At 49.0% G+C, this 12863-nt stretch overlaps 1 protein-coding gene across 2 annotated transcripts in view; it reads right to left on the bottom strand.

The window, feature by feature from the left end:
* The window catches only part of LOC137528025 (xaa-Pro aminopeptidase 2-like), a 90078-nt gene that overhangs the window by 33825 nt on the left and 43390 nt on the right, over window positions 1–12863 (bottom strand). For both annotated transcript variants that reach the window (XM_068249244.1, XM_068249245.1), the window contains exon 13: window positions 6724–6833. In XM_068249244.1, the coding sequence (XP_068105345.1) occupies window positions 6724–6833 (110 nt within the window). The remainder of the gene's footprint in view (window positions 1–6723; window positions 6834–12863) is intronic.

Raw genomic sequence — 12863 nt, 5'->3', positions numbered from 1 at the left:
TTACCTCCTCTGTAGTTCCGTTACCTCCTCTGTAGTTATTTTCACACGCAGTTAATTAGCAGCCTGTCTTTAACTTTAGAATTCTGGAGATATTTTAAGGATTGGAGAGTTAACTTAGAGACAGAAGAGTTAACTTTAGGTTTTCGTCAGGTAAAATGTTTCCTGAATACGACATGCCTCATCACCATGGTGATAACTCTAGAAGCGTTACTAAAGACAGGAGATAAGCTTAGTGAACTGAGGCCATTGTCTGGCTTCTTCTGCTACAGTGGCTGCAACAAAATTATAATTTTTTTCTCAAATGACATTTGTATGTAAACCTGCACCATCATGTGCAGAGCCAAGTCTCTGCATCTCTCATCAGTGTCACCAGGGCTGAATTTTTTTTTTTTTTAAATAAATAAATTTTTGGGTATGTCAAATGTATATCCATGACATCCAGACCTGTTAGTGCTCAATCTCGAGTGGCTGCATGGTCGCGTAATTAGTTAGCATGGAGGGGTTCACAAATCACAAACAGGCTACAAAATAAAAATTCAAAATTAGAGTGTAGATGAAGTTTGTCTGCTCCTTAGTGGCCTCTGCTACACGCCATGCTGGTCTGTTCTGTTGAGCGCACATGCAGCACCTGCACACCTAAGGGCCTCACAGACCTGTTAGCGCTCAATCTCGGTAAACGCAGCGTTTGGTCTGTCAGTGTGAAGCGGGCATAACCCTTACATTGCCTGATGGATGTGTACACATGCCGGACGTTTTAAAGCACTTTATTCCACAAATGTAGGAATGTAATGTGATTTCTGCCCTTCAATGATTAAAACACAACTCTGCGTCAACTACGTACTTTTCGGTAAGGCATTTGGCATGGATCCCCCTCCGGCATGCCACAGACAGTCCAGTTGTTAGGCGCCTTGAAACAACTTTTCCATCACTTTTGTTGCCAGAATCAGTCCATGTAGGTTTTAAAATTATCCTGCCCATTGAAGTATATGGCGGTTCACCCTGTTCACAAACTTTTACGGATGTTTTAGTTCTGGCCATCTCTAGATAGAAGGCTTTTTTTGCATTAAAGAGAACCCGAGGTGTGTTTAAAGAATGTTCTCTGCATACAGAGGCTGGATCTGCCTATACAGCCCAGCCTCTGTTGCTATCCCAAACCCCCCTAAGGTCCCCCTGCACTCTGCAATCCCTCATAAATCACAGCCGCGCTGTGTGGGCTGTGTTTACCTCTGTAGTATCAGTCTCAGCTGCTCCCCCGCCTCCTGCATAGCTCCGGTCCCTGCCCCCGTCCCTTCCCTCCAATCAGCAGGGAGGGAAGGGATGCAGGCGAGGACTGGAGTTCTGCAGGAGGCGGGGAGAGCAGCAGACTGACACTATAGAGATAAACACAGCCAGCTCTGACAAGCTGTTTGTCAGCAGCATGGCTGTGATTTATGAGGGATTGCAGAGTGCAGGGGGACCTTAGGGGGGTTTGGGATAGCAACAGAAGCTGGGCTGTATAGGCAGATCCATCCTCTGTATGCAGATAATATTCTTCAAACCCACCTCGGGTTCTCTTTAATGCTCAACATGTGTTCTGCAAAGACGCCAATACTTTTTTTTTCACAAATGTTCCCGAAAATAATACAAAATTTGATTTTTGAGTGAAAAATGAATTTCAAAATCATTTTGCAAGTTCTGAGAAAATACAGTGAACACTGGCCCTTATTTTCAAGAATAAAATTGCATTGTTTTCTTTTATTCATTTCAGTAACCATGTTGTATACATTGGCCTTGATTCACTAAAGGGTGCGAATTAGCATGCTAGTGCAGAGGCACTTAGGACGCGAAAACGGTCTCTTCACGCACTAATAGGAGCGATAGCGTTTGCACGCGCAAAGGTTACCTCTGTGCAGTGTGTGCGACACGTCGCACTGGTGCGCGCAAAACGTTGCAGCGTACGCGTACAAAATAGCTTGATAAGCTATTTTACACGCGAACGGTGCGACGTTTCAGGCGCACCAACTTAACGTGCGATCAGTAAAAGCTTTAGACGTGCAAACTACTTAGCACCCTAGTTTGCACGTCCAAAGCTTTTAGGCGTGCTAAGTATGTTAGCACTAGGGTTGCCACCCAGCCGGTATCTCCCCGGCCCAGCCGTAAAATCAATTAAAAAGCCGCTGCCGGAAAAATGTTTTTACCGGCAATGTATCTGCCCGGTAATTTGGACAGACTGTTCCAACTTCCACAAGTGCAGAGGGGGAGACGCTGAAGATGCGGTAGAATTCTCTTCTGCACAAATGTCACATTTTCCCTGTCACGGAGCAGAGACTAGACCCGCCCTCCTCTCCTCACAGATCAGAAGTTTGGCCAATAGCAGCAGCAGCAGCAGCTTAGGACTAGCCAATGCTGTTGCTGTTGTGGCTCCAAATGTCCAATAAGAAGTGGAGGGAGGGGCAGCATTTCAAAGAAGCCCGCGCAGTTCTGCACTACAGAAATCATGTGCACTGCAGAGAAGTCAGCTGGGATCACCTCTGCCCTGCACTGCTTGCAGTTCTCTCACATGAGGACAGAGAGTGAGCTGTGCGAGTGAGTGCAGATTCAGGGCCCGTTTCCACTATCGCGAATCCGCATGCGGGCAACGCATGCGGATCCGCACAGTCAGTAGAAGTGGATGGGACTGTTTCCACTTGTGCGTTTCCCCGCACGTTTTTCTGTGCAGAAAAAATCTGCAGGGTAGGGGCCTCAGAATTCGCCTGCGTGTGGAATGCAGGCGAATCGCACACAATGTATTTAATAGGGAAATCGCATGCGTTTTCCCCATGCGTTTTTTGCCGCGATTTCGCATGCGATTTCGCATAGGTACCCATGTTAATTCACACAGGCAGTGACATGGTTAAAATCGCATACAGCCTTACCTATGCGAAATCGCATGCGAAATCGCGGCAAAAAACGCATGCGGAATCGCACCCGCATGCGATTTGCCTGCGGTGATTAGCCGGCGATTTCGTAACGCTACAGTGGAAACGGGCCCTCAGGAGGGCCCTCCCCTCCCCCCTCGTTCATGCCTGGGCAGCGACTTCTGAATGGAGACTTCACAGTCCCTGCTGTGATCTGGCCTGGCTCAATGTGCTGCTGTCACTCTGGAGTAGAGAGAGCCTGGAAGTAGGTAAAGTCCTTCAAAGTGCTGGTGCTTTCATTAACAGCAGCTGATAAGCTTTGCCGGTTTTTTTTATAGCTTTTCAGGGTGAGATTATGTGTTGTTGCATGGAGAGGAGAGTGCTTGTTATCAGCATTGTGGTCCTGTTGTAAAGGGAACCCCTGCAGTGAGCTAATTTGAGAATGGGATACACATCAATCAAGTGTTCCAATGTCTCTGGCACAAGCTTGTTTTATCACTAAGAAAAAGGAAGACCTGATTTATAGTATTCCATCCCACTTGCTGTTTAACTGGTCACTGCTGTTCACTTAGAAGAAAAGCACCCCTTAAGCTGGCCATACACTGGCCCAATTTGCCGCCGTTTCGACAGCAGATTCGATCACTTGGATCGAATCTGCTGCCAATCGTTCGCGCTACACGCCGAATTTCGATCCAATTCGTCCGATCGCTCCGTGCGGAAAATTACCGTCGATCCCCCGCGGGTAGGGAACACGTCGCTAGCGGCGTTCGACTGCCCGACGACCGACACAATAGAGCGGCATGCATTACCTGCTCCGCCGGCGCGACTCCAGTCCCCCGGTCACCGCTGCTAGTATGCACTTTTGGCCCTTTTTTCCTGTCCTGTTGGGAGGTATGCTTTAAAAATGGTGCAGGTGCCAGTTGCCATAGCACCAGCGCTGCTCTCTTATGGCGCCTCCCCCCATCCCCCGCGTAGTGTGGCTCCCAATCCCCACTGCCTCTCTTTATACTTCAGGCGACCAGATAGAGGCAGAGCAGGGCGCACACTATGTGCAGGACATGGACACTTCAAATGTGGAAGTGACGTAATTGGTCACTTTCTGCATGTGAAGTGCACTAGGTCCAGGTGGGTAGTGTGCACCCTACTCTGCCTCTCTCTGGTCGCTGCTGATCTGAGGTATGAATCTGATGGTTACATGCGCACGCCGCAAGTAACCATATCCCACGACAGTGAATCCAGCACCTGCATAGCCTTGTCATGGACGGTCCTCAGAAGAGCTCACAACCTATTCCCTACCATTGTCATAGTCTGATGTCCTACCAAATTATGTATTTATATAGCACTGACATCTGCTCAAAATCCGTATGTGAGCTCCAAATCGGGAGGTGGTAGGGGGCTGAGCATGTGGGCCTCAGGCTTAAACTTATCTGGTGGACCCTTAGTGTCCCAGTCCGACCCTGGGCAGGAGGGGTGGGGGAAGCGGCCGGAGCGAAGCTTCAACTCACCTTCCTCGATCCCCGCACAGCAGCCTCTATCTTCATCCTGTCCCGGCATCTTTTGCGATGGTAACAGTGCCCCCTGTGATGACGTAACAGCATGTCATCACAGGGGGAGCTCTTACCAATGCAACAGATGCCGGGACAGGATGAAGATAGAGGCTGTGTGTGGGGAATGAGGAAGGTGAGTTGAAACTTTGCTCTTCCCGCTTCCCCCGCCCCTGTGTAAATAAACAATTTTTTTTTTTATGTGTAACAGCCTGCCGCCCACGATCGCAAGCAGGCAGGCTAATCTCGGAACTCCACTCCATCATTCAGCGTCCTCCCCCAGGACTTGATGCTTGAAATGTTATTATTGGGTGTATTTATACTTACCTGGGGGCTTTTTCCAGCCCCATGAGGTGTGTGGGCTTGCTTGCAGCCTCTCTGTTCACTTGATATTCTCGCCTCCCCCGGTAATCTGGACAATCACGGCCAGCCATGTGCTTCTGCATATACACGACCCGGCCGCTACTGCACAGGAGCAGAATGCTCTCCGCTGCGGGAGCACTACAGGGGGTAGACGCATGACACAGAAGAGCGAGGCCAGCCAGATATTACTGGGGGAGCATATCAAGTGAATGAAGCAGCTGGCTAGGGAACCCAGGCACCTCATGGGGCTGGAGGAAGCTCCCCGGGTAAATATAAATACACCCATTAAAGGGAACCTAAACTGAGATGTATATGGATGTTTCCTTTTAAACAATACCAGTTGCCTGGCAACCCTGTTGATCTCTTTGGCTGCAGTAGTGGCTGAATCACACGCCTGAAACAAGCATGCAGCTAATCCAGTCTGACTTCAGTCAGAGCACCTGATCTGCATGCTTGTTCAGGGGCTGTGGCTAGAAGTATTAGAGACACAGGATCAGCAGGAGAGTCAGGCAACTGGTATTATTTTAAAAGGAAAAAGCCATTTCCTTCTTAGTGTAGGTACCCTTTAATGCTGCCTCTAAGAGACCCAGATCTAGCCTAATGCTAGGTACATACTATACCATTTTCTGACTGATTTACTGTCAGACTGACTATTTTTTTCCATAGAAATAAACAGAAAATCAATCAGAAAATCGATCGGACCTGTTGGAAATAGTCAGAAAATTGTATAGTGTGTACCTAGCATTAAAGGTCAACTGACCTGAGAGAGGGATAAGGAGGCTGCCATATTGATTTTCTTTTAAACAAAGCCAGTTGCCTGGCTCTCCAGCTAAGCTTTCTGGCATTAGTATGTCTGCATCAAACACCCGAAACAAGCATGCAGCTAATCTTGTCAGACTTTTAGTCAGAAAAATATGATCTGCATGCTTGTTCAGGGGCTATAGCTAGAGGCAGAGGATCAGCAGGACAGCCAGGAAATGTGCATTTGTAAATAAATTATGGCAGCCTCCATATCCCTCTCAGGTCAGTTGTCCTTTAAAAAGTCCGTGACAAACCACTCCCACTTTTAGACCACACCCCTCAGGCCACACCCACAGGCCGGTATTTTTTTACCCTAAAGGTGGCAACCCGAGTTAGCACCCTTTTGTGAATCAAGCCCATTGGCCTCAATTCTGGTAGCTATGTGAGGTAAATATTTTTTTTGTAGGTAAAATACCTCATGAGATATTTACCTCTTTATATAGCAATTCTGAAAGATTTTTCTCCATTTCCGAACATGAGGTAAAACATGAGGTAAATGCATAAAGTGAGGTAAAACACGAGGTATTCAGTGGTAAGCATGCAGTAAATAAATAATATTAGTCTCTAATTGTCTTCCATAAATTAGGATTTGGATTTGTCTTCCATAAGTTTGAAAGATTTTTTTATTTTTTTGAGGGGGGAAGGTGTATTTGATTATGTAGCAACCTATGAAAAGTATAATTATAGACATCCCAAAAAAAAAAAAACCAGTAAATATTTGGAGTTTTATTTTCACGATTCTTTTCTATTACACAACCTGAATAGGAACTCCACTAAAAACTGCAAAATGCATACAAATTGACTTCACCTCCAGGGACAGGCAGGTCTTAAACTGATCGGTAAATTATGTGCTAACATGCCCCCTAATTTCCATGAGAATAGCTATTTTTGTTAAATTACCTCATGGATTACCTCATAATTTACCTCATGAGGTAAAACATGACTAAAACCTACCAGAATTGCTAAATGTCATTACCTCATGAGGTAAATTACCTCACATGAGGTAATTCGTTTGATAACCCTACCAGAAATGAGGCCATTGTGTTTCCCCGAAAATAGCAACTTTAAGGCGAAAATGGCTTTGGCGAATATTTGGGAGTGATGCTAATCCTCCGCCTCCTTCTTATACCCCAGCTTACCCTCTTCGTTCATCAACATAACTGGCGCCACTCAATTCCGTCACGGTGTTAGTGGGAACGGTTTTCTCCAGCCAGACCAAATATTCAATGACCGCCACAGAATCCCGGATCTGCAGGACAGCGGGGGCATTAGGAATTATCAAGACTGCGTTAGTGAGAATACAAATACTGGGAGGGATCGGGAAATAGAAAACGGAGAAAGAAAGAAGATAAAAAGGAAAATGAAGGAGAAAGAAAAGGTAGTGAACACATGGATAGCGTAAGCCAGGCATGTCCAAAGTCCGGCCCTGGGGCTAAATGCGGCCCGCTGAGGCTTTGCTTATGGTCCCTGAAGCTCTTGAGTCTTTAATTGCATGTGGCCTGCAGGCCATTGCTGCTGTGCCCCAATGATCAATGTTGGTAGCAAACATGTCTCCGCTCTGCTTCCCCTCTGCTCCCCTGTAGTCCCATGGTAATTAACCTTCAGGGGATCGGCAGCCTATCCCCCCTTAAGGACCAGAGCATGTGGGGGGCAGGGGGGCACGTTTAAATACCCAGGCAGAGGTATCCCCAGTGTATCCACAGTAGTATCCCCACGGTGGATCAGTCAAAACCAGCCTCATCAGCCTGACGGCAGTCCGTGCTCGCAGACAAACTGTCGTCAGAAAAACCGCCCCGCGGGCTGGTCTGATGACTCGTAGTTAGTGTTGGGCGAACAGTGTTCGCCACTGTTCGGGTTCTGCAGAACATCACCCTGTTCGGGTGATGTTCGAGTTCGGCCGAACACCTGATGGTGCTCGGCCAAACCGTTCGGCCACATGGCTGAACTAAAAGCGCATGGCCGAACGTTCCCCGAACGTTCGGCTAGCGCTGTGATTGGCCGAACGGGTCACGTGGTTCGGCCCCCGAACGCGCTCTGATTGGCCGAACGGGTCACGTGATTCGGCCCGAACGCGCTCTGATTGGCCGAACGGTCACGTGGTTCGGGTAAATAAATACCCGAACCACGTCATATCTCCGCCATTTGTCTGTGGGTTTAGCTTTGGGTAGGCAGGCAGGGTAGTTTGCGCTCCAGCCACGCTAGCCAGGGTCCCCCCCAGTCATTGTGTGTCGCTGCTGGGAACAGTAGTACACCACTCGCTCAGCCACACTATATAGCATTGTGTGTACTGCCACTGTGTACCTCGCTCAGCCACGCTATATATAGCATTGTTTACTGCCACTGTGTGTACACGGCTCAGCCAGACTATATAGCATTGTGTGTACTGCCACTCTGTGTACACCGCTCAGCCAGACTATATAGCATTGTTTACTGCCACTCTGTGTACACCGCTCAGCCAGACTATATAGCATTGTTTACTGCCACTCTGTGTACACCGCTCAGCCAGACTATATAGCATTGTGTGTACTGCCACTCTGTGTACACCGCTCAGCCAGACTATATAGCATTGTGTGTACTGCCACTCTGTGTACCTCGCTCAGCCACACTATATAGCATTGTGTGTACTGCCACTGTGTGTACACCGCTCAGCCAGACTATATAGCATTGTGTGTACTGCCACTCTGTGTACACCGCTCAGCCATACTATATAGCATTGTTTACTGCCACTGTGTGTACACGGCTCAGCCAGACTATATAGCATTGTGTGTACAGCCACTCTGTGTACACCGCTCAGCCAGACTATATAGCATTGTTTACTGCCACTCTGTGTACACCGCTCAGCCAGACTATATAGCATTGTGTGTACTGCCACTCTGTGAACACCGCTCAGCCAGACTATATAGCATTGTGTGTACTGCCACTGTGTGTACACCGCTCAGCCAGACTATATAGCATTGTGTGTACTGCCACTCTGTGTACACCGCTCAGCCAGACTATATAGCATTGTTTACTGCCACTGTGTGTACACGGCTCAGCCAGACTATATAGCATTGTGTGTACTGCCACTCTGTGTACACCGCTCAGCCAGACTATATAGCATTGTTTACTGCCACTCTGTGTACACCGCTCAGCCAGACTATATAGCATTGTGTGTACTGCCACTGTGTGTACACCGCTCAGCCAGACTATATAGCATTGTTTACTGCCACTGTGTGTACACGGCTCAGCCAGACTATATAGCATTGTGTGTACTGCCACTCTGTGTACACCGCTCAGCCAGACTATATAGCATTGTTTACTGCCACTCTGTGTACACCGCTCAGCCAGACTATATAGCATTGTGTGTACTGCCACTCTGTGTACACCGCTCAGCCAGACTATATAGCATTGTGTGTACTGCCACTCTGTGTACACCGCTCAGCCAGACTATATAGCATTGTGTGTACTGCCACTGTGTGTACACCGCTCAGCCAGACTATATAGCATTGTTTACTGCCACTGTGTGTACACGGCTCAGCCAGACTATATAGCATTGTGTGTACTGCCACTCTGTGTACACCGCTCAGCCAGACTATATAGCATTGTTTACTGCCACTCTGTGTACACCGCTCAGCCAGACTATATAGCATTGTGTGTACTGCCACTCTGTGTACACCGCTCAGCCAGACTATATAGCATTGTGTGTACTGCCACTGTGTGTACACCGCTCAGCCAGACTATATAGCATTGTGTGTACTGCCACTGTGTGTACACCGCTCAGCCAGACTATATAGCATTGTTTACTGCCACTGTGTGTACACGGCTCAGCCAGACTATATAGCATTGTGTGTACTGCCACTCTGTGTACACCGCTCAGCCAGACTATATAGCATTGTTTACTGCCACTCTGTGTACACCGCTCAGCCAGACTATATAGCATTGTGTGTACTGCCACTCTGTGTACACCGCGCAGCCAGACTATATAGCATTGTGTGTACTGCCACTGTGTGTACACCGCTCAGCCAGACTATATAGCATTGTGTGTACTGCCACTGTGTGTACACCGCTCAGCCAGACTATATAGCATTGTTTACTGCCACTGTGTGTAGATGGCTCAGCCAGACTATATAGCATTGTGTGTACTGCCACTCTGTGTACACCGCTCAGTCAGACTATATAGCATTGTTTACTGCCACTCTGTGTACACCGCTCAGCCAGACTATATAGCATTGTTTACTGCCACTCTGTGTACACCGCTCAGCCAGACTATATAGCATTGTGTGTACTGCCACTCTGTGTACACCGCTCAGCCAGACTATATAACATTGTGTGTACTGCCACTGTGTGTACACCGCTCAGCCAGACTATATAGCATTGTGTGTACTGCCACTGTGTGTACACCGCTCAGCCAGACTATATAGCATTGTGTGTACTGCCACTCTGTGTACACCGCTCAGCCAGACTATATAGCATTGTGTGTACTGCCACTCTGTGTACACCGCTCAGCCAGACTATATAGCATTGTTTACTGCCACTCTGTGTACACCGCTCAGCCAGACTATATAGCATTGTGTGTACTGCCACTCTGTGTACACCGCTCAGCCAGACTATATAGCATTGTGTGTACTGCCACTCTGTGTACACGGCTCAGCCAGACTATATAGCATTGTGTGTACTGCCACTCTGTGTACACCGCTCAGCCAGACTATATAGCATTGTTTACTGCCACTCTGTGTACACGGCTCAGCCAGACTATATAGCATTGTTTACTGCCACTGTGTGTACACGGCTCAGCCAGACTATATAGCATTGTGTGTACTGCCACTCTGTGTACACCGCTCAGCCAGACTATATAGCATTGTGTGTACTGCCACTCTGTGTACACCGCTCAGCCAGACTATATAGCATTGTGTGTACTGCCACTCTGTGTACACCGCTCAGCCAGACTATATAGCATTGTTTACTGCCACTCTGTGTACACCGCTCAGCCAGACTATATAGCATTGTGTGTACTGCCACTCTGTGTACACCGCTCAGCCAGACTATATAGCATTGTTTACTGCCACTGTGTGTACACGGCTCAGCCACACTATATAGCATTGTGTTTACTGCCACTCTGTGTCTGCTGGGAACAGTAGTACACCGCTCACCCGCCACTGTATAGCATTGGGCTCTGTGTCGCTGCTGGCAATAGTGGTACACCGCTCACCCACCACTGTATACCATTTCTGTACTGCCACTTTACTGCTGCCAGTCAGCGTGTACTTTAAGGATAAGTGAAATGAGGAAGAAATCCGGTGAAAGAGGGAGGGGCAAGGGAAGAGGTGTTTCCCCTGACGGTTCACGTACAGGCCACAGGGGAGCACCCAAGAAAACCCACTCAATACCGCCCATGTTGTCCAGGACAACAACCCTCACAGATCCAAAAGAACAGGACCAGATAATTACTTGGATGACCTCTCAAGCGTCCAGCAGTGGGTTAAGCAGCACCAGCACATCACGCACGAGGTCCGAGTCCTCAGCCAGTTACAAGGAGCCAGTGGGCACAAAGCTGACACAACCGGCAGCGACACCACGCACACAACTGCCAGATAACCAGTCCGATGAATTACCTCAGGACACAATGGGGTATTCGCAGGAGCTATTCCCAGGCCAACAAACTTCCACCTTTGAAAGGTCAATGGAGGAACAGCCAGAAATGTTGTGCCCGGATTCACAACCATTAACTGTGGGAAATGCACCGGGCACTGAAATACAACAAGGCGAGTCCGAGGACTTTGAAACCCAAATCCCAGAGCAAGTTGGGCAGGAGGGGTTGCAATTGCAGGAGGTCGGCCAAGAAGCTCTGGAAGACGACGTTGGAGTGAGCTGCGCAGAGGTTGTTCTGGGGAGCTCTACTCCACGGCGGCGGCCCCCCACAATGACATATGACGAGTTTGAGGTGATGGAAGAGGAGGGTATGGACAATGTGGACAGAGACCCAGATTTTGTTTGTGAACGAGAACATCGCCGTCGTAGCAGCAGCACAGATGAGTCTGTTGAAGAACCCACTGCTGCACGAGTTCGCCTTGTGCCACAAGGTAGGCGGCGCGAAATTTCAGGCACCACAAGCGTGGAAGTTCAAGTGAGAGGCAAAAGAGGCGCAAACAGAAATCGCCAGCAAGGCAGGTGCTCCAAAGTCTGGGCTTTCTTTGAAGACTGCAGTGAGGATGGTACCATGGTGATTTGCAAGGTGTGCAAGACTCGCCTGAGCAGGGGGAAAAGTATTAACAACCTCTCCACCACCAGCATGAGCCGCCACATGCTATCCAAACATCCCACTCTGTGGGCAAACTCGACAGGACAGGGTACCAGCAACACCGCCTCCCTTGGGTTCACCAGACTCACCACCAGACCCGCCTCAGCAGTAGCCCAGCCATTGCGTGGTTCACAACATTCACAAACATCAGACGACGCTGACACTGTCACTTTCCGGAGTAGTGCTCTTGAGGTCTCCCAGTCTTCATCAAACACAACAACCAACAGCCCTTCAGTGTGCAGCCCTACGGTTCAGTTGTCTGTCTCGGAGATGTTTGAGCGCAAGAGGAAATTGCCAGCAAATGACCCCCGGGCCGTGGCAGTAACAGCCAGCATAGCCAAGCTTCTGGCCTGCGAAATGCTGCCATATCGAGTGGTGGAGACAAACAGCTTCAAGGGCATGATGTCAGTGGCCATCCCACGTTACGTGGTTCCCAGCCGCTACCACTTTGCGCGCTCTGCAGTGCCTGAGTTGCATGAGCACGTGGTCAGCAAAATAACCCGAAGCTTGAAGAATGCCGTTGCCTGCAAGGTTCACCTCACCACTAACACCTGGACGAGTGCGTTCGGCCAGGGTCGATACATCTCCCTTACCGCACACTGGGTGAACCTTGTGGAGCCTGGCAGCGATTCCTCACCTGCTACGGCGCGGGTGTTGCCCACGCCGCAAAGAGCTGCACCGCCGTCCCTCCCACTGGATAACAACAGCAGCAGCTACCTCTCTGACTCCTTCTCCTCCAACGCATCTCAAAGCTGTACCACCTCATCCGGAAACGCGAACCCAGCACCAGCAGCAGTAGGATCATGGAAGCAGTGCAGCACAGCTGTTGGCATGCGTCAGCAAGCGTTGCTGAAGCTGATCTGCCTTGGGGATAAGCAGCACACAGGGGAGGAAATTTGGAGGGGAATAAAGGAACAGACGGATTTGTGGCTGGCACCGCTGGACCTGAAACCGGGCATGGTTGTGTGTGATAATGGGAGTAATCTCATTCGCGCTTTAAGG

Source organism: Hyperolius riggenbachi, chromosome 8 (genome assembly GCF_040937935.1).
Source record: "Hyperolius riggenbachi isolate aHypRig1 chromosome 8, aHypRig1.pri, whole genome shotgun sequence".
Taxonomy (NCBI): Eukaryota; Metazoa; Chordata; class Amphibia; order Anura; family Hyperoliidae; genus Hyperolius; species Hyperolius riggenbachi.
This window is presented reverse-complemented; position numbering and strand designations above follow the sequence as displayed.